At 37.9% G+C, this 23,249-nt stretch overlaps 1 protein-coding gene across 2 annotated transcripts in view; it reads right to left on the bottom strand.

The window, feature by feature from the left end:
• The window catches only part of PAWR (pro-apoptotic WT1 regulator), a 108,448-nt gene that overhangs the window by 25,855 nt on the left and 59,344 nt on the right, over positions 1–23,249 (bottom strand). For both annotated transcript variants that reach the window (XM_014841405.3, XM_070507264.1), the window contains exons 3-4: positions 12,855–12,986; positions 2,805–2,839 (exon numbers count right to left, since the gene is read on the bottom strand). In XM_014841405.3, coding sequence (XP_014696891.3) covers positions 2,805–2,839; positions 12,855–12,986 — 167 coding nt within the window. The remainder of the gene's footprint in view (positions 1–2,804; positions 2,840–12,854; positions 12,987–23,249) is intronic.

Genomic DNA, 23,249 nt, shown 5'->3' with positions numbered 1-23,249 from the left:
AATGAAAGTAATGAACAGGTTAATGAAAGAATGATGTACAAGAGAACAAATTCTTCTAGATAAGGAATTGATAATTTCAGATACAGATTCTCTCTCTTTTTTTTTTTAGTGTTCTTTTTCTTCTTTTCAGATAGTATTCAAACTATGAGTTGTGAGTCAGTGAATAATGACTAGGAACTTAAAAAGAATTTTTTTATAACAGTATTAAACAGGGCCAAACCTTTGAAAGCTGAAGAGTAACAAACCACACGCTCTAGGCTATGAAAATAAACAAAGTACAAGTATATGAACAGATCACAAGTAAAACAATGGTCTAACAAGCTTTAAAACAAAAACCAGAGGAGACCAATTTTCTCTCTGATTTAACACAATGATATGCAAATAAAGCTTCTGATCAGGATTCATAAGAAAATTATTCCCCGCTGGATTCTGGTTAAAGAATACAAATCTGAAAAGTGCCAGTCATAATTTAAGGTTTATTATTTAATAAGAACTAAATACATATGATCGATACAACAAAAACTTGATAAGTCACTGAAATTTATCTTTATTCCCCAAACCAAGACCCGATGATAAAAACTTTTTTGGTTTGAGAATGTGGCCTGGAAATAGAACAAATCAAAGCTATTTGACTGGCAACGATTTCTGGCAAAACAAAGAAAATTCTTCCTAGTTTAAACTATTCATGTTAAGAAAATAATTACCAAGCAATGTACAACTGTCAGAAGCTTAAAAGAATCACAGGGTTCATTATACCTGAATCAAAATTACTCAGAAATGAAAATAAAAGCAGTAGCAAACACACTGAGTGTTCACCAGAAATGGTTTCAGACCTCTTTATTCAATTGTTGATTATCTTGGCCTCCTTATCTCTTTCAACCACTAATAGATATTATGGCCCATGGTAAAAATTAAAAATTGAATTTTATTTATATATAATTTAGTATTAAAATTGGAGCTGCTCTTAATGTTTTATTTTATTTTTATTTTTATTTTTATTTTTTTTAAAGATTTTATTTTTTTCCTTTTTCTCCCCAAAGCCCCCCAGTACATAGTTGTATATTCTTCGTTGTGGGTCCTTCTAGTTGCGGCATGTGGGATGCTGCCTCAGCGTGGTTTGATGAGCAGTGCCATGTCCGCGCCCAGGATTCGAACCAACGAAACACTGGGCCGCCTGCAGCGGTGCGTGCGAACTTAACCACTCGGCCACGGGGTCAGCCCCTTAATGTTTTATTTTAGATAGACTACAATAACCAAAACTTTTAACCAAATATTTTAAGCTTTATAACATACAAATAGATGAAAACGAAAGGTTTTCTATGTACGAATCTAGGCCGATGGTCTTGTGAAAGCCTGTAGGTTCTGGAGTCAGGCTGCCTAAGTCCAAACCTAGATTCTGCTGTTGACCTGCTCTGTAACCCAGGGAAATTCTTCTTCCTCTTTAACCCCACTTTGCTCATCTATGAAATGAAAGTAAATATTGTACTCACTGTACCTACCTTATAAGACAACTGTGAGAATTAAATGAGATCTCTATGTAAAGCAGCCTGGTCATTACAAACACTTGGTAAGATTTACCATTATTCTCTATTAGCACAAATATGACCACATCTTCTGAAACTTTTACGGCTTCAACAGGGAAGAAGAAAGCTAATATCCCAGGTATCTCCATTAAACAACTTCTTATACCTAATTCTGATTTTCTTACTAGGTGTGCAAAGACACTCAAACACATTTTCTGGTAAAAGCGTCACCCGTGTAGAGGTGGTGGTATGGTCTGAATGTTTGTGCCCCCCGAAAATTTGTATTTTGAACTCCTAACACCCAAAGTGATGGTATGAGGAGGTGGGGCTTCCGGAGGTGCTAAGGGCATCAAGGTGGAGTCTTCATGAATGGAACTGCGCTGTAATAAAAGAGACCCCACAGAGCTCCCCAGCCCCTCCCACTATGTGAGGACACAGTAAGAAGGTGTCATTCTACCACCCAGAAGAGGGACTCCACCAGAAGCTGACCACGCTGGCACTCTGCTCTCTGACTTCCAGCCTCCAGAGCTGTGAGAAATACATTTCTGTTGTCTGCAAGTTCCTCAGTCTGTGGCAGTTTGTTATAGCAGCCTGAACAGACTGAGACAGGACTAAACTATGTCCCCCACAATTCACACACTGAAGCCCTAACACCCAGTGTGATGGTACATTAGGAAGTGGCACCTGTGGGAGGGCACTGGGTTTTGAGGAGGTCGTGAGGTTGGAGCTCTCATGACAGGATTAGTGCCTTGATCAAAAAAGACACCTGAGAAACCACCCTCTCTCTCTCCACCATTTGAGGACACAGCAAGAAGGCAGCTGTCAGAAAGTCTGGAAGGAACTCTCATCAGAACCTGACCATGCTGGCACCTTGATCTTAGACTTTGCAGCCTCCTAAACTGTGAGAAAATAAAATTCTGTTTAAACCATCCTTTCTACAATGTTTTGTTATGGCAGCCCAAATACAGGTGATACACTTGAATTTTCAATGTTTAAGTACATAAGTGAAAAAGATTCTAAGTTTCTATTCTGCTAAGTTCATCAGGCCCATGCAAATTCATGGTGTGTGCAGTTTTCAAAGACTGCAGGATATGGCAAAATAAGTCATGGTCAGACAGATAGTACACTCCTGCTTACAACGTAATTTCTTTTTAAGAGCACAATACTGAGGTTTCCTATCTTTCAAAAAGCTGCTTGAAACAGTTCTAGTTAGTTAAGCCACGTTCAGACAGACATTACACTCATGTCTACAACATGCTGTCACAACTGAAGAACACTTACCTTTTGTATCTGCCTGAAACTGTTCTAGATGGCTCCTATAAAGTAAAAATAATGACTGTCAGTTTGGGTATATGTGCAAGCATGCAATTCCAGATTATATAAAACAGTTGACAGAGAATGTCTAATTTTGAAAGAAACTAATTTAGAACAACTACCATTACTTTTAAAAATTCACATTACTAGTCAGACAAAACAAGACTGTACATCTGATTTTTTCAGACAAAACCAATCACTTTTTTTAAATTATACTTTTAATTTGGAAGTATATTAAAAAGCTTGGAAAATAGACAAAGAGAGAATCATGCATCAACCAATCAGCTTAAATCCTTTCAGAAGTCAATGAGTATTAAAAAACACAACTATAAATATACACATTTGTATATATACAAGTATATATAAAGAATGCCATCATTCTTTAAAAAAGCCACAATTCACCACATACATATAATGATTGATGATTATTTTTAAAGGTAGCTAAAAAAAAAAAAGAGACAAAGTACTTTTTATGCTGATTCTAAGTTATCAAAAAAAAAAAAGTGCTGCAAATCAACATTAACCATTGGGATAGGAAATTATTACCTTTTAACTAAGAGGGCAGTTATTTCTCTGTTCAGTCTTTTGATATCCCAAGCTCTCCAACAATTTTTGCAGTTTCATTTTAATATGTGGTCAAAATTAAATGAGCTTTTAAAAACTGACAACTTTTTTCTCTAGTTAATCACTAAAAGTCTCCAAGCGGAACCCTACAATTAAAGAATTTCTGATCTGGTTAAAATCAGAGAATAAGCTCACTTTATAAGATGACCAGATTCCAGAGTAAAACAGCAAATACTGGCAGCTTGGGACAATAAAGGACACGTCCATGGGGGAACAGTACAGCAAACCATTTGGTCAAGAGGAAGCTTTAAGTTCCACCTCGACAGCCCCTCAGCAGCTGTGCAACTCTGGGTAAGTGACTTAAATTCTCTCAGTCTCAGTTTCTCCAGCTCTAAAATAGGAGTGACAACAATGTCGATTTTATCGGGTTGTTGTGGGGATTAAATAATGTAGGTGTGTAATAAAACAATTAGCACAACTCTTTTACAATAAGCTCTCAATTTAAATTTGACAGTTAAAAGAAAAACTAGGATACACAAAAAGCTTTATCAATTTTTCTAGGTGGAGCTTTAGTAAATCTGTCTTAATTACTCCAAGTCAATAAATTCCCATTACAATAGCCTAAATCACTTATTTAAATATAACTTTATCTCAATTTTTCATGTATATGTCTCATTTTCTAAGTACAATGAAAGCTTCTGGAGGAAGGAACTTCCTTCCCCTAATTTTTGATTCCTTTTCCCCCAGAAACCCCAGTTCAAACAGTATGCAATAAATATATATTATGGAAAGAGCTTCCCTAGTACTTGGTAGCTTCAGAAAAAGCAGCGCTTCGGAATTCAGCAGCTGCAGGGAGTAGCCAGGGGACAGGGTACCAGACGTGCCCTGCGTGTGAGCCTGACTCCTTCAGAGGACCACCTCTGGGGATGCCGCACTGACAGCTGGCTCAAAGGCATTTTCACCCTCCCCTGGGCATCAGCTGTTCATACAGGAGGGACAGTAACAAAAGCCCAGCAAGTACAGTCTAAAGAGTTTCTTATCTCCTTGTCATTAAAGTGGCAGCCCCTAAAGAGGCGGCAGATGAATCTTGGTACTTTGCACACCACATATGTAAACAGATCTCCTACTTATAAAAATATGAATAACTACAAAGAATATACTTCATAAAATCTAGTTTTTAAATTATTTTTGAAACCATAATAACTGGATCAAAATGTCTCATCACTGGTTATTTGGATAAAGCAGAAGGAAATAGTAAGCTTCTGTGTATCCACTCAAAGTACATTTTATTGAATGCAGATGATAATGATTTCATATGGAACTTCCCCCCTAGAGTTTCACAACAGTATTTCAACTAACATTTTATAAAAGTTCTTTTTTTTTTTTCAATGAAGTTCCCTAATCTTATTCTATATGAACAAATGCTAAGGCATTTGCTTTAAATGATATCTGTCTAAATTTGCATTAGAAAAAATGCTAATAATGCCATTTGTTCCAAAACATTGTCTCTCTCTCATTTTGGTTATAATTGAAATATTTCAAAACGTGCCATCAGCTTGACCACCCAGACTACCTCTTAGTGAGATGGAGTAACCAGAACTGCTTAATGAGAACAGAATAGCCCTTGTCGGATTTCCTGATTTGAGGGTTACCAACTTATCAACTGAAATGGTATGAACAACTTGGCAATAAATAATATTTCTGAGGCTTAAAATCAGCATTTTCCCTAATACGGTAAAACTTTGACTAATACAGATTTAGAGCAGAATTTTAACAAATACAGAAATGTGAAATGGAGAGCGTTTTCAGCAACACTAATCTATAGTGGCATTACACTAATTTTATACTTTGAGCCAACTATAAATGACTGAAAGTCAGTATCAGACAAGTTCCCAGCTCACCATACTAATAGGAAGTTGTATAATATCAGTTTTCTACATTTCTTACAGCCTCTTTTTTTTAAACAATTAGTCACTTAAAACATATCTCAGTAAGTTTTATACAGTATTTACTATACAGCTAGTTTGGTGCAGTTGATAAAATTAGAACTCTAACATACTTAACATACATAACTAATATTACAATACTTAAGACTCTGAAGCAGGCAGATAACACTTAAGCTTATTATTTACTGGTAGATGAATATGGTCTTTTATTAGAATATACATCTTGTAGCTAAATGCTATTTCACAGTGATTCTAGTCATCGAATTACATTCCTTAACAACGGAGCGTTGCCCATGTTGGACAGACCACATTACCATTAGCAGCAGCAGAGACCGGGAGGGGCAGTAGCCTCCTGCTCATGTGAACTCAAAATCGACAATTACAGACAGAGTTTAAAGTGATCTCTAGACCGCTGCCAACAAGAGAAAATGGGGCAAATCTTGAACGAGAAATATTAGAAAAAAAAAGTCAACTTCTATATGCAGCAAAAGAGCCCCTTATAATTTTAAGGAGGAAAATGCTTGATGTTTCTACACATTAACATAAAATTCTATAGAAATATAAACTCCACTTTACAATGGTAAATTGAAGCTTCTATATTTCTGTGGCCACAAAACTTTCCAAGCAAAAGGTGACAACTTGATAATTACTATAACTGTTAAAAGTTGACAATTCTATTCTAAATGTGCAGAAAAAAGGAGAAATGCCAGTATCACTATAACTGCTTGTAAAAAATACAACTGCTAAGACTGAGAGTGGTCTTAAAAGTTTCAAAGACTATGTAATGGGACCTTCCAATAACCCCAAAAGCTGTTACACCACTGATTTAAAATATACTTTTCCTAAAATAATCTTCCTTGCAATGGGATCGTTTCCATTACTAACAGGATGGGGAAAGACCTACGTAGAGCTAAGAAGATGTTGGCAAAGCACAAAGTGTTTTGTGTCAGTTTAAATAAAACATTCTGCTTCATTCAAGCTTAGAATGGTCAATAAGGACATCCCATGAACATTGTCTTTACAGGTGCAGTGGCAGATCAGAACTTGTAAAGTATAAACAAATATAAAAGCATATGTGAAATAAGATCAGACAAATATATGCCCAGTAGAATATAGCAAAATAATACTGAAGGTATTCAAATAAACCAATTAGCAACAAAGCCACAGCCCTCAGTAAAATTATGGCATAACATGCTGGACTTTTAGCCCTGAGGACTAACTTAAAATACCTATACTGATACACATAATGTAGCAAGACATGTACACTGTTGAAGATGAATGCAGAACAAAATATCTAATGTATAATTGATAAAATAACTTAGAAAATAAAAATAAAACAAGAACATCAAATTAATAAGGATTAAAAAAGGAAAAACTCATCGTTGCTCTTTCTTTCCTGGACGATTCAGTCCTAAAGCCATTAGGTGGGGCAGAGCAAGGTGTGGGGAAACACAGTGGCCCAAACCATGGTATGGGAAACCCTCATGAAAGAGAGCTGCTTGGCAGAGAGAATGAGTCCAAGCAAACTGAGGAAAGCATCAGCACAGCAGGGCACTTGGCCTGGCCTGAGAAACCAGAGCCTGAGCAGAATGAGGAGGGTGTCTACAAAGTGGGAAAAGGAAAGCAGGTTATCAGTCCTGAGGCGAGGTCAGAAAGGGAGTCCCAGGAAGGGGCATCGAGAGACAGGAGCAGGGTGCAATGGTCATCCATTCAGAAGGGTGGCCCAAAATGGGTTTTAGAGGCCCAGAAGGGAAAAGAAGGAATACTGTCCAAGAGACAGCACAGCATGGGGAATTCAAAACCCTTGCAGGGTTACAGAGAGCATCTCTGCAGAAGGATGGCCAGGGGTGACGTGCCATGGCCCAAACAGGATAAAGTGAGTGTCCACAGAGTGACAGCCTGGCCTGGAGGTGTTAAAACCCAGTCAGGTCAATGAGGAGTTCTCACGGAGAAGCAATACAGCATGAGGTCTCAGAGTCTGAGCAGGAACAAAGAAAGACCCTAGGGAAGAGCAGCCTGTCACAGGATGGCAGAAGCTAAGCAAGGTGAGGAGGTAATCCATGGGGGGGGGGGGTGATCCAGTGTGGGGAGTCACAACTCAAGTACACTAAGGAGGGCATCCTGCAACCTCAGATGGACGCCAAGCCTGAAGAGTGAGGAGGGTGTTCATACACAGGAAGAGCCGACATGGTCGCCATAGCCTACATGTGGGGAGGGGCCTAAGTGTGGGGAAGGGGTGTCATGGGAGATAGGTTACACACAGGGGTGCTGAATAAATAAGAAAACAGATTAAGGATAATGGGAAATAGGTTTCTCAATGTTACAAAAGGGAGTTACAAATACTAGAATAAACCCTATGGTATTAGATTAGAATTGAGATATTGATATCTGATATAAATTAGTTTCAACAGATAGATACAGCTAGGTAGGCAAGCAGCAGACAGAAGGATATATATACATATGTTATCTATGTGTAGACATGCGCATATTTTGAAGGTCTGTACATAGTGATTAGGAATGGTGAGATCTCAATAACATGAACATACCTACAGCCCAGATCTTGGCTTAAAATATCATTTTCCAGGAGAGGGAATCAGGGCTCCTTAGAGAAATGGCTGCTTCCAAGGCTAGGCTAGGAAAATTAAAGATGGGCCTGTAATACCTTATTATGCCAGAAAACAAGGAAGTTTTCCAAGAATGATGGAGATGTGGCTAAGGATACAAAAACTTAAAGGGGCTCCCACTGGCCAAATCTGGGATAATTTGAACATCAAAATACATAATGATGGTGTGGTAGGCAGAATAATGATTCTCAAAGATGTCCACACGCTACTCTCTACAACCTGTGAACATATTAGGTTACATAGCAAAGGGAAATTAAGGTTACTAATCAACCACCCTAAATAGGGAGATTATCCTGGATTATCTGATGGGCCCAATGTAATCACAACTATCATTAAAAGAGGAAGAGAAAGGCAGAAGGAGGTCAGAGGGAGACAGGACTAAGAAGAAAGGTCCGAATGTGAGAAAGACTCAACCCACCGTTGCTGGTTTTGAAGGAGGAAGGGGGCCATTGGCCAAGGAATACAGGCAGTCACTAGGAGCTGGAAAAGTTATGGAAGCTGAGTCTCCCCTAGAGGCTCCAAAAAGGAATGCAGCCCTGATTTTACCTTTGATTTTAGTCCAAGAAGACCCGTGTAAGACTTCTAACCTACAAACCATAAGATGATACACTGGTGTTAAGACGCTGACTTTGTGGTAATTTGTTACAGCTGCAATAGAAAACTAATACAGATGGTAATGGGGTACAACCCATCAAATAAAAGAGGTTACAGTGAGTCGACACAGATGTCCAGATAGATAGATAAACGGATAGAGACAGATAAAAAGTTTGATGGGGATTAAGATATCTACATGGTTCAAAGCACTTATCCACAAAACATGTATTAAGAAGTGAAGCCTTGCAAACGCCACCTTAGTCACATGACCAAAGTGATCAGCAGCAGCAATGGGACAAATTAAAATCCTGTGCCACCTGATAGAATACACAATGAGAATAATATAGCAACAATTCTGTGATATTCCTAACAAAGACATATAACCTGAATCTAATTATGAGTAAACATGAGATAACCCAAATTGAAGGACGTATCACAAAATAACTGACCTATAATCTTTAAAAGTGTTAATCAAAATTAAGAGAGTTAGGCAAGGCCATAAAACTGTTTCAGATTGAAGAAAACTAAAGAGATACGGCAACTAAATGCAACTCATGATTCTGAATTGGATCCTTTTGCTATAATTTAGGACATGATTGGGACAACTGGCAAAACTTGAATGAGGTCTGAATACTGGATGCTAAGAATGCGTCCATTTTAAATTCTTATTTTAAGAGCTGTGTTGTGGTTATGCAGGAGATCTTATTTGTAGAAAACACATAGTAAAATATTGGGGGTAATAGGGCATTGGTTAGTAACTTATTCTCAAACAATTAAGGAGGAAAAAGTTCTTTGTACAGGACTTGCAACTTTTCAGTAAGCTTGAGGTTGTTTTAAGAGGAAAATCAATACATAAATCAGAGAGAAGAAACATGAAACTCATAAACGCCCTCTCACAAAATGCCAGTGACCAGATACTGATAAACATTTATCATAAGTAATTTAGGCAGTATATATCAGTAATTTTTTAAATCCTTAAAATGCTGTAAGTTTTTTGGCCCAATAAGTTTCTCTCTGGAAATCTGGCCAAAGAAAATAATTCAATATACAAAAAGTTAAATCTATACAGATGTTAACTCCAGTATTATTTACAACAGCAAAAAACTACAACAGCAAAAAATTTTAACCACTGAGGATTTCCATTAGTGGGGAATTTGTGTTAACTATTATACACATTAAAAAAAATTCTATGCCACTGAAAATAATACACAAAGAGTTTTGAATAACATGAAAAAAATGTTCACACTGCAACACCTACAAAGAACATTTTGGGAATATCATCAAAATTACAAATGCTCATTCCTTTTCACCCAGAAATTCCAGTGCTAGGATTTTATGCTACTGATTTACATACATATATATACGCAAAATAACACATATTGAAAGTTTTTCACCACCACATTGTTTGTAATAGCAAAAGATTATACATAATTTAAATTAGCATCAACAGGAATTAGAAAAATTATGGTACATCTATAAGATAGAATATTCTGCATTTGCAAAAAATAATAGGGAAGCTCTTTATGGACTATTGTGGAAATCTCTTCACAATATTAAGTGAAAAGAGCAAGAGGCACAGCAACGTGCTTAAAATCAGGAATATGTATGCAGACATACAGATCCACATATAGATTTAAATGTGTTTATGGACTACCTCTGGAAGGATTTACAGGAAAACAAAGCACTACTTGCCTCAAGGACAGTAATCAGGTAGCTGAGGAAGACTTTGAACCATATACCCTTTTATGCTTTGTGCATCTTTTTTAACGTGACTGCACGCTTTTGAAAAACATAAAGCTTAAAGTTTAAAATAATAAATAGTTCATAAAAATATGGAGAGTAAAGAAATAGAGCAAACTAAGTAATTTTCCCTTTCTTTACATGTTCTAATATCTTTCAATTTTCCATTGATCATGTTATTTACTTAATCAGAGAATAACAGATTACTTTAAAAATTGGCATGATCATCTAAAAAAAAATATGGTTAAATATGTGTAAAATCATAGCTAATCATGTGAAAATTTTTGGGGCCAGCCTGGTGGCGCAGTGGTTGAGTTCGCGTGTTCCACTTTCACGGTCTGAGGTTCTCCAGTTCTGATCCCGGGCGCGGAGCTATGCACTGCTTGTCAGGCCATGCTGTGGCAGGTGTCCCACATATAATGTAGAGGAAGATGGGGACAGTTGTTAGTTCAGGGCCAGTCTTCCCCAGCAAAAGAGAGAGAGAGAGAGAGAGAGGGAGGAGGACTGGCAACAGATGTTGGCTCAGGGCTAATCTTCCTCAAAAAATTAATTAATTAATTAAACAAATAAAAATAAGAAAACTTTTGAATTTTCATTTTTATTACTACTACTACTCTACATTATTTGAAAAATTTAAAATACTCTAACCTTTCACAAGCATACTGCTATGCCAAATTCATATTTCCATTTTATTCTTCATTTTTTAAAGACTTATTTCACTGAATGGCTCAGATTCATAGATATTGCTAAAAAACAAAGTCTTTCTGTCCTAGTCAAAAAAGCCTTCAAACAACCAAGGATGTCAATATTGTCTCTCCCTTTTTCTTGCTCTTGAAGTTGGAGTTGTAGATCACTATCTATCCCCTATGAGTAACAGAATATGAGTGTTTAGGTGGTAACTCAGAGAGAGGTCACCCACGCAGATGGAGGAGTTCCAGTTCCCACTCCAACTTCATTCAATGAGGCAATTTGTGACCCATGGGAGAGTCTTAACCTCACTTTCATCCTGAGCACATAGCTTGGCAAAACAGACACTTGGAACCAAGGTCACCAACGAGTCACATCCTAATTGTTAATGAAACAAACAAATATGATTGAAATGAAGAAGGGGCCTGGGAAGAGATTAGAAAAGCTATAGGAAAGACAACAAACTGGGTGAGGCAGAAAGCTCCTCAGAGTCATGTCAGCTGAGACTGCTCCCTATCTGGGTGTATATATGAGAATGAGCTAGTGGGGGAACACTGGGCTCCCCCGCTTTGAGTGAGCAGGGAAACTCAACAGAAGGAAGCAGCCCTCTTTGTGAAAGCTGCTGCTTGATGATGAGTATGCAGAGTAAGCAGCACGACCAATAATTGAAACCAGGTCTAGACTCTTAATTAAAATGCTACATTGTCTCTATCCTAATAAATTAGGCCTGATCTTCACCTGGAATAGGCCCAGATTTAACCTCAACTTTGTTAGACACGGATATTTTAGATTGTGCACAGTCACACAGATGCTGAGAGAGACACTGCCTGTTAGTTTACACCATGTTGTAACAGAGATCTACTTCTCATAGCAGCAGCCTGGGTCCCGGGGGACAGACAGGCCTGCATCACTCCAGGAACCTTCATGTCAATGGATCTGCCTCCAAGAGCAGAAGAGAAACAAGTTCTGCAGATGCATTTCCAAACCACTACAAAATATTTTGCTCTCTCTACCAAATGCCTTTTATCATAACCTTGCAAATTAATAGACAAGATTAAAAAATTTCATTTTTTTATCAATAAAACGGGGAGATGTGTGTACCGCTCGGGAACTCCTTTTAAATTGGTATCATAATAAAATGTACTTAAAAAGTCAAAACTGGAACTCTGAAAAGACAGTATCCTAGGATCTCAAAATGCTGCCCAAACAATTTAAGATTAGATTATATCAAAATGATTCTCAAATTTCAGTTTATATGAAATGATTCTGCAGAGTGATCCGCTTTATACTTAGGTATCCCAGTACCAATTCCCAATTTTCTGTGCCACAAGAACCCAAAATAACGGCTAATTTAAAACTGAGTTAAATTTTATTTTAAAAAGCATTTTATAATTACACAGACATATAGATGTTTTGGGCAATTCAATACCACATATTGTGTTTTATTTATCACATTTAAACATTTGATTTTGCAGACACTTGCTGTTCAACTCTTTATTTGCTATGTAATTCTAACACAAATATTAATCAGCCTAGAGCAGAAGTGTTCACTCACTTAAACTTACTAATTCTTACTTTTTTAAGAACAAAGAGGTAATTATTTTTCCTGGTTATCTTTACAGTTGATATTGTTTAAACTTGTTTAGTTGGTCAGTCAGCAAATATTCATTGATCAGGAACTAAGGACCAAACACTGCTTAAGTCAAAAATTATTTAGATATAAGGAAAATCAGTGGTTAAATCCATTGAAAATATTTAAATGGAGATGATGCAACCAAAATGAGACTGGAAAAATTATTAACATAACTGAAAAATTATCGTTAAAATAGCTAGTATCTGCCTGGTATTTTTAAAATACTCACCTGTAGCAAATAGGAACTGCCTGGCTCTAGTAAGCTGACAGCTTCATTCTGCATCGTGTTCTGTTGTGTAATTGCATCTTCTCGTTTCCGCTCTTTCTGCCCTGCTTCATCATCTTCATATTCATCTAAGCACTGAAAGAGAGAATAGTTTCCATTTTATTCCCAAATAATATTAACAATGTTTCGATAGCATGTGAACATACATTTAATAGCATTAAATAAATATTTGTGCATTCAGAAACTAATTTACACAGTAAAGGTGTTCCTTTCAGCAATACGGACTTTTAATTCCTGTAAACTAACTTATCTACTAAAACCGTGTCAACCTTTAAACAAGGTACTTTTTGGAGAGTAATAAAAGATACACCACAGACACGGAATACAAAGCCTAGTAGTGAAAATATAAACACACACATACACACATGCAGATAATGATAAAAGCCATTTTCCGGCTGAGAAGTGCCTACGAGTGTATACAGAAAGAGCATTTCCACCTAGGGAGTAAGTCTTCTAGAGACTCTGTAGAAGAGCTTATAATTTAAAAGATGGGTATAATTTGGAACTGCAGATACAGAAAAAAGAGAATTTCAGATAGTGGGAAGAGCATACAGAAAAGCTTACGGGAGAGGGTACTGCTAAAAAAGTGGAATCAACAACAGCAGTTATCTATCTCCAGACTTCTTACATGGAAAAAACAACCATAAAGAAAAATAAAACACTAGCCATTACACCCACTGTGGAATGGGTCATCTGTTCCTTGCAATTGAACACATTCCTAACCAGTAGACTGCCCTAAAGGGTTCTGAGAGCAACAAAACAGAAATAAATCATGTCTCTGCAGGCACTCTGTAAATACTAAGACAGACAAAGCATGGTGTGACAAGAAAGACAACAGGACTTAAACTGTGCAAAGAGAGAAAAAAGACTAAGGCCACTGTACAAACCAAGAAGGGTCCCTGGAGTGTCTGGAGTAGAAGGAACATGGTAGATAAGCAGCACATTTGAAGACACAAGGTCCACAAATGCGGGATGTGGAAGAAAGCATCTGTCTGAGATAGTCTTAAACTAGAGATGATGTGGAGACGAAGCTAGTGGACAGAATGGAAAGGACAGATTAAAGAAACAAGGAGGCAGGGCCGGCCCGGTGGAACAGTTGTTAAGTTCATGCACTCCACTCTTGCAGCCCGGGGTTCGAGGGTTTGAATCCTGGGCGCCAACCTACACACCACTCATCAAGCCATGCTATAGTGGCATCCCACATACAAAATAGAGGAAGACTGGCACAGATATTGGCTCAGTGACAATCTCCTCAAGCAAAGAGAGGAAGATTGGCAACAGATGTTGGCTCAGGGCCAATCTTCCGTACCCCTCCCCCTCTGCTGCCCCACCCCAAAAAGAAAAAAGAAACAAGCAGGCTGAGATTCCAGAGAGTGTTCAGGGTCCTCTCCCAGAATGCAAGTGACTGTGCGTATAGGTGTCAGCTGCCCTCGTCACATTAGCCTGTGGAAACTGGGGCTTGGGTAATCAGTACAAGAAACATGATAATATAGTGTTTACTGCTATTGCTGTGAGTAATAAACTGTCCTTGACTCTGACCCAGGACACTAGTGTCTTCCACCAGGATACATGAAATGATACAGGCTAACATGTGGGCTTGGAAGTGGGGTAAGGTCCCAGACCCTTCACCATTCTTGATAGAGGTGAGGCCTGGAAAGGCATATGCTCTGATCGCGAAGGAATGTAAATAATAAACAGCCTGAGAAGCCTGGACTTCTCTCTACATAGCATGGAAAGATGCTATAGTGCTACAATCCCCTAAATTATAAGTAAAACATGAACACGGTTGATTTTGGGAAAATCATACAGCACTTCAGAGTACAGACTAACAGGGACAGGGACAAAAAATGGAGAGACTAGTTTGACTAGTTAAACAACACAGCAGGCAATCTGATCCAATGAAAAACGATAGAGCCTAGGTGGAAAACAGAATAAAAGAAATCTAGTAAAGGGTACCAGAGTTTAAGAAATTAATCCTTATTAGCAAAAGAATCTCTCTTAGGACTTGGTTTGGTTGGTTTTTGTTACTGAGGAAGATTTGCCCTCCGCTAACATCTTCCTTTATTTTCTATGTGGGTCACTGCCACAGCAGAGCCGCTGACAAGTGGTGGAGGTCCGTGCCCGGGAACTGAACCCGGGCTGCTGAAGCAGAGCATGAACTTAACCACTAGACCACAGGGCCAAGCCCCTCTCTTAGGACTTTTCAAAAACTTTCTTGGGGCCAGTCCTGCAGCCTAGTGGTTAAGTTTGGGGCACTCTACTTTGGCAGCCCAGGTTCAGTTCCCAGGCACAGACCTACACCACTTGTTGGCAGCTCTGCTTGGGCAGCGATCCACACACAAAACAGAGGAAGACTGGCACGGATGTTAGCTCAGGTTGAATCTTCCTCAGCAAAAAAACCCAAAAAATAAAACCTTCTTAAACCAACAGACAGTATCATGTTTAATGGCAAATATCAACAAAATTTAAAAGCAAAATCAGACTTAAGACATTTATGGCCACTAGCAACACAGTAGTTAACATCACTCTGGAAGTGCTATCTGATAAAATTAAGTAAGAAGAATAAAAGATTTCAACATTAGAAAAAAGACAAAATTCCATCATTTCAGATGATATGATTTTGTCAAGAAAATAACCTAAAAATATTTTAGAATTATTACAGTTCCTTAAGATGGCTTTTCAGTAAGTATGAAAAAATCAAAAGCTTCCCAAAGTAATATCAACAGCCAGTTAGATTATATAACTTTAAGAATAACCACAAAAACAAACTAAAAAAACTTTATGAAAAAAAGTGTAACACTTTACTGAGGGATATAAATTAAAACCTGTTCTTAAATTGAGAAAAACCTAAGACTGTGAAGGTATCAATAATCTGTAAATCAATTTATAAACTGAATAAAAATTCCAATCAAAATCTTAATGTAATTTATTTGGAAAGTAGGGGTGGGTCATCTGAACAAATAAATACGTAAAACATCCAGAAAAATTACTTTTTAAAGAAGAGTTATGACAGAACACTCTGACACTAAAATGCATAAAACCACAATAATGAAAACTGTATGAGAAGGGTCCAACTGAAGTAAAGGAATTCTTCAATATATAGCACTGAGGCGAGAGGTCAACCACGTAATTCATGGAGGGGCTGAGAAGTAAGAGTCGAAAATCTGAAAAAGAAAAAGAGCGGTCTCATCTCTATCTGCCGCTCTGTGAAGGCAACCGTCCCTCCTCCCACTCCCTCAATAACTGTGCACTCCCTTAACAACACACTGAGAAGAAAAAAAACTGCAGTGAATATCTGATAAACGAGCAACCATATGAGACAATTCAGGGAGATGGACAGTGACACCCCAGGATAAAATTCGGAATGTTCTTTTCTATGGCAACATCATTACCCACGGACCTGGGAACCTACTCATCACACATACGCTCTCCCAGAAGAGTGTGTGCATCTTCCATACCAGGCAGCTTCTAGAACAGGGATTAGTTCACAAATCACAACTTCCCTGCAAAGTGCTTCTAGCAGGCAGGCCAGTTCTTTTTAGCAACAAGCATCCTACGAAGTCTTTAAACTACTGTATATAACTGGGATAAATATATCTGGAGGAACAATTTGGGGGAAATGGTGAGAAATCAGGAGAATGAAGGCAAAAAAGAACTGAGTTAACTGACAAAGGTGAGTAAGGACACCTTCTACTTCTATTTCTTGCAAAAATTACTAATTCCCTAAGCACACAGCCTCTGGTATCCTTAAGGGAGAGAAAGAGTTGTTTTACATAGATTAGAGAGGGTGTTGCATGAGAAGTGGGTTAACAATTCTTTGAAATCTAAACCAAAAAGTCAGATTTTATGAAATGACCTCTTTTAAACAGAGGTGATAATAATAAGCATTACTGGTTCTCATCAAGCTCTTTGCTTTTCCAAAAGTCGCATTTTAGAGTGCTAATATTTTAGCAAAAAAAAACCCTGAACAAAAAAAGAAAATGTAATTTTCATTGATAACAAATTACTAATGTTGAAAAAAAAGAGAGAAATCGTAACATATTCTAAAAAAAATTATTCCAATTATTGCTACAGATATGACAAAGTAACCAAATAAAAAGGAAATTATGATATTTTTAAAGTCCTATTAGTTAGAACTCAAAAAACTGTACTTCATAGGAATAGAATAAAAATTTCAGAAATAGACCCACATAGACAAACTGGGTTTCCAATAAAAATGGAAACACACCACAGTGGGAAAAGACGGACTTCTTAATATGTGGTTTGGGGATAACTGGATAGTTGTATTAAAAAAGCTCAAAGTGGATTTATTCCACATACCAGGATAAATTTCAGTGCATCATTAAAAACGAGCAGAAACTTGAATAGAGAGTCCACCAAAGAAAACACAGGGATGGAAAATAAACACATGGAAAAAGTCTATTATTATTTATTAGGGAAATGCATTTTAAAAGTATGATGGGCTATCACTACACACCTACCAGAATGAGTGAAATTAAAGACCAACAATACCAAGTGTTAATGAGGATCTGAAATAACTGAGCATCTCTTATATCGCTGGTGGGAACTAAAAATGGTACAGACATGTGGAAAAGAGTGTGCGGTTTTTTATAAATTTAAATATACACTTATCATATGACCCAGAAATTCTACTCCTAGGTATTCACCAAGACAAATGAAAACATGTTCACTTACAACTTGTAAAAAAAATCAGCTTTATTCATAATAGCTCCAAACTGGGAAACAGTCCACACACATGTCCCTCAGCTGGTGAACGGATAAACAAATAGAGTACAGCATGTAGTGGAATACTACTCAGCAACAAAATGAACGAATCTCAAAAGCATTCTGCTAAGTGAAGGACACCAGAAAATAGTAACAGAAAGCAGAGCAGTGGTGGCCAGGATTTGGGTGCGAGGTGAGGGGCTGACTGGAAAGGGGCAGAAGGAGTGATGGATGTTCTATAACCTAATTCTCATGGTGCTTTCCCCAGTTGTGTACATTTGTCAAAACTCATCAAGTTGCACTCGAAACAGTAGCATGTTATTGTAAGGAGACCTTAATAAATATGCCTTACAAAAAAAGAAACAAAATGGAGGTACTGAACAAATGAAATGAGTTGGAAAAAAAAAAGGACTAAATCTGATTAAGCCTCTAGATCCAACTACTAATTACAGGAAATAGAAGGGACAGAAGAACGTATTAGACAACACCATGGAGACGGAATCATGAAAATTCAGAACGTGCGAAACTCCAAGCAGGGGTCGGAAAGCTGCAAAAGACCAAGGAGCAAGTATTTTAGTCCTCTGGGGCCACATAAAGTCTGTTGCTTTTTAAAAATATAAAAAGCACTCTTAGCTCTGTCATACAGACACAAGCCTCTGCTGACCCCTGCTATAAAAGGCAAACGGTCAGTTTCCACAACTAATAAATTGCAAGAAGCAGGGAGAGAGGGAAAGGTAGAAGAGACACATAAAATTGAAATTCAAAGGCATATGAACCAATACCAATGTACTGACCTCAGCTGCATCCTTATTGAAGGAAACTATTTTAAATTACTTAAGAGACAGTTTGAACAATGAATATATGATGAAATTAAGTCTCAGGAGTTTCACGACATTAAGGAACTATTTTTAACTTTTTTAGGTGTGATAGTGATTTTTTTGTTGTTTAAAAAAAAGATTCCATGTCTTTTAGCGATATATACCAAAACATTTAAGAAGGAAATAATATGCCATCTGAGACTTGCTTTAGAGTAACATGAGAGAGAATGGGTAGTGTGTGGGAGTATAGATAAAACAATACTAGCCACGAACTGATAATTGTGGAAGCTGAAGGATGGGTACACGGAGGACTTCATTATACATTCTCCTTATTTTTGTATATGATTGAAATTCCTATAATAAAGTTTTTAAAATAGCAATAAAGTTTAACCGTGCACTGACTAAACTAGAACTAGATAAATATTGTATTCTAAGTAGAATAACACTTCTGCCTCTAGAGAACAAAATGGTGGATTATTTGAAAACTGTCTTCAAAGAAATGGGAAATGTATGCAATTTGATGCAGAGTAAAAAAAATGACAAATAATAGAAATACATACATTAACTATCTCTAGGTTGATTTTTTTCTTTATAACTGTCTGCCAAGTGTGAGATCAGCAATTATAAGAACTCAGGGGCTGGCCCCATGGCCGAGTGGTTAAGTTCACGCGCTCCGCTGCAGGCGGCCCAGTGTTTCGTTGGTTCGAATCCTGGGCGCGGACGTGGTACTGCTCATCAAACCACGCTGAGGCAGCATCCCACATGCCACAACTAGAAGGACCCACAACGAAGAATATACAACTATGTACCGGGGGGCTTTGGGGAGTAAAAGATAAAAATTTAAAAAAAAATCTTAAAAAAAAAGAAAAGAAAAATTTTGGAATCAGACACCTAGATTCAAATTCCAGGTCTATCACCTAAAATATTATTAGTAAGATTTTCCAGGAGTGTAGGGTGCTGTTAAGCACTAACATCTAGTATTTCACATAATTCTGACAAAAACCTTGGGAGGTGCGTACTACTTTACAGAAGAGGAACTGAGAATTAGCATTAAGTGACAGGCTCAAGGACACAGTTGTTGGGCACAGTCAGAACTCCAACCTAAGCCATCTAACAACAAACCCTAAACTCAGTCTCCCAACTGCCAGGTGTAATCTACTCATGAGTCCGGACATCCATTCAGCGTACTGCAACACAGAATTTGTATGGAGAAAAAGAAAAGGAACAGGAAAGAAAATATCAGTGAGCACCTTTTTGTGCAACTTCTGTTTCAGATTATCTGTGAGTGTACACCTTGTAGAACACAGAAATTACTGGGAGTTGCAGGAAGAGAACACTGGCTATGAGTTGATTGTTGTAGCTGGATGACAGCTATATAAGGGTTTATCTACTGTGTAGTTCTGTGTAAATTAACATTTTTTTCGAGGAAGATTAGCCCTGAGCTAACATCTGCCAATCCTCCTCTTTTTGCTGAGGAAGACTGCCCCTGAGCTAACATCCGTGCCCATCTTCCTCTACTTTATATGTGGGACGCCTGCCACAGCACATCGTGCCATGTGGTGCCATGTCCGCACCCAGGATCCGAACCAGCAAACTCCGGGCCGCCAAAGTGGAACATGCACACTTACCTGCTGCGCCACCAAGCCAGCCCCTGTAAATTAACATTTTTATATTTCCTTTTTTAATTTTAAAGGGACTTTCTGGAGGAATTCTACCAAGTCTCATTTCCACACACACTTGAGTCACTGACAGCAGGGCAGGCTTCCTCAGGTCTCATCCATCACGTACAGACCTCTCGCTTCCATATTGCTCTGTACATGCCCAAATCTGATCCAATCCTGCAACCGTGCCCCCTCCCTTCCGAACCATTCCACTGTGCCCTCTGAATGCCTGCTGATTAACAGTTTGCTCTCCTCGGCTGCGGAACGAAACCTAGCTGGCTCCTTGAAAAAGGCCTTCTTTCCCCCGTAGCTCTCTCAACTGGAAGCTGTTTGTTTTTGAACTTCTCTCAGCCCTTCGGGCCTGGTGGTCGGGCTGCATCTTCTCTGACCACCTTCCTGGAGCAGGTCTCTCTCCTTTGGCCACAGTGCTCTAGCCCAGTGATTCTCTCTCAGTCAATACCACTCCCTTTGAGGCATGGAATTCTGTGGAGGCATGTTTGGTCATATCGATGACTAAGGGATGCTACTGGTTTATGGCTCAGAAGCATGGAATGCTGTCCTTGCAATTTGAAAAATCAGTCCCTCTAAGAAAAAACTGATCCACATCCCATTCAAATGTAGAATGTAATACTGAACAATCATGTGGGTGAAAAATCTATCTCTAACGATCTGAGCCTAACCACGTTTCACTTCTAAAACACAGTGAGGGGAGGGGAAGGCTACAGGATTTTAAAATATACACAGACTTTTTCCAGGAAGACCACTCTCTGTAAATACAAGAAATGTGATATTTTGTTTGTTAGTAATCTTAAAAAAAAAAAAAGTTGCTCAACATATTGGAAAATATCACTAATAGCAAAACTATTCATGGTATTTGAGTCACTAATAAAGCACACTTTTATCAGTCCAACAAAAGTCTGAAAGCCACTGTGCTATGTTTTTATAGCTCTAAGACCTTGCTTGAGGCAAGAGACCGCACCTTCACAACAGCAGCATTACCACAGTCCATCATACTTTTATTACAAACATGGCACATATAGGACATCTTCAATAAATGTTTGCTGAACTACATCCTGGGGTGTTAGACGAGAGCCTGGACTGATAGAACCAGATCACGAAGGACACTGAGGCCAAGGAGGAGCTGAGACTGCAAGTCCCAAATACAAAGAAACTGGCCAATTACTGTTCAACTTCCTGAACAAGTGAGAGCTGTAACACATTACTTTTGAAAGACTAACCTTGGAGTGATACAGATATTAAAAGCACAAATAAACTTGACTTAGGAAAGCTAAGGCAGTAGCTTCCTTCTACTAAAATTTCTATTACTACTGATCAAAGGTTCTTAATACACAAAAAAAATTTAATAAGCTCAGAAACTGAAATAACTAAAAAGGATCCACGTCATGGTAGCTTTCCCCTATCAATTTTATAAAGTAGACTTCCACAGAATTCAGGAGTCAGAAAAAGCTATCAACATACTATTTTCCTACTTTAAACACAATCTGTTTTAACCTATTTTTTAAACGCTTCTAATATACAGAGAAGAGCATATTCCATAGGACTTTTTACTTATCTTAAAGAGACTTCTTGGACAATAGGGCACAATAGACAACCATCACTCACAGCTACTGTTTTTTTTTTCTGGTTTTTCTTCCCAAGTGCCCCCAGTACATAGTTGTATATTTTAGTTGTGGGTCCTTCTAGTTGTGGCATGTGGGATGCCACCTCGGCATAGCCCAACGAGCGATGCCATGTGCACGCCCACGATCCGAACAGATGAACCCCTGGGCCACTGCAGCGGAGCGCGCGAACTTAACCGCTCGGCCATCGGGCCAACCCTCAAAGCTACTATTTATCCAACACTATGTATGCTAAACCAAACAAGAAAAGATAATCTTAAAAGATATTTCAAATCAAACACATTAAAAATTGTTAAAATTAATTTTTAATGACATAAATACTTAAGCCAAGTTTTCGTACTTTGACATTCTGACAGAATAAATTGTGTGGGATACTATCTAGTTCTTGGAAGAGTTCAGCTAGATACAGCTTCACAATCCTTTTTCTTCTTTCACATTTATTCTCTTTCATAAGCGATGAGTCTTAAAAATGAAACATGGTTCATTCAGTTCCCAACAATACTCACAACAGTTCATACAAGACCATTAAAAAATGCTAGTTCCTTTAATTTTCAGAATCCCCCCAAAACATTTTAAGACTATTCTCTTCCATCCAAATGTCTATGTAACATGGACATCTGATCTTAATAGAATCCACACAAATTCCTTAGGTGTTTTAGTTTTTCAATAAATTTCTACAAAGTATAAATACTTCTCTATAAAGCTCTAACACTAAGGAACAGCACAACATTTGCTTCATATGAATTGAACAAGCAACAGAATCACAACAAAGCTAAAATGAAATGCAAATTTCAAACAGCCAAGTAAGTTTAATTCTATCTATGTACAATAAATCATATTACTGTGACTAAAAGCATGCTGAGTGCCCCTTGCATTTAAAAGAAAATCAAGTAAGCAATCTTAGCAAAGTTTTTAAGGAAAGCTTTGAAATTTTTTTTTAAAAACTACATAGCTCCATGAGAGGGGTAAAAAGTCTGTATTTGGAATCACACAATTACAAACCATGAATGTGGATAAATGCCTTTCCAAAATAAAAGTTAACGATATCCATGAAAGGTATCAGGGGAGTTAAGACAGATTCCACTCGTTTTCTTCAGTGAGGCCATTGCCAATCCTATCAGGACTGCTGCTTCTTTATCTGCCTCCTTCTCCAGTAATACCCTTTTCCCATCCTCCATTAGTCCTTTATCTAGCATATATCACTCTGTCATCACTCAACCTTTGCCTTGCTTTTCCTTACCTTCCCTCCCTGCTCCCAAGCCAAGAGGTTTATTGTGAAATGGTTAAACAAAAAACTTTCCAATACAACAAAAAGAAAACTGAAATAAGATCAAATTAATAAGCATCTCTATGTGAAAAGAACTGAGCAAAATAAACAAATGACCTCTCTCCTCTCATTAGGTAGCTGGAAAAAGCCACAGATGTCTGTATTACAATGATTCAAAACTGCTACACACACACATACACACACAGCCCTATGCCAGAAAGTTTGGG

Source organism: Equus asinus, chromosome 4, assembly GCF_041296235.1.
Source record: "Equus asinus isolate D_3611 breed Donkey chromosome 4, EquAss-T2T_v2, whole genome shotgun sequence".
NCBI lineage: Eukaryota > Metazoa > Chordata > Mammalia > Perissodactyla > Equidae > Equus > Equus asinus.
The sequence above is the reverse complement of the archived record's forward strand: the minus strand, read 5'-3'. Positions and strand labels throughout refer to the sequence as shown.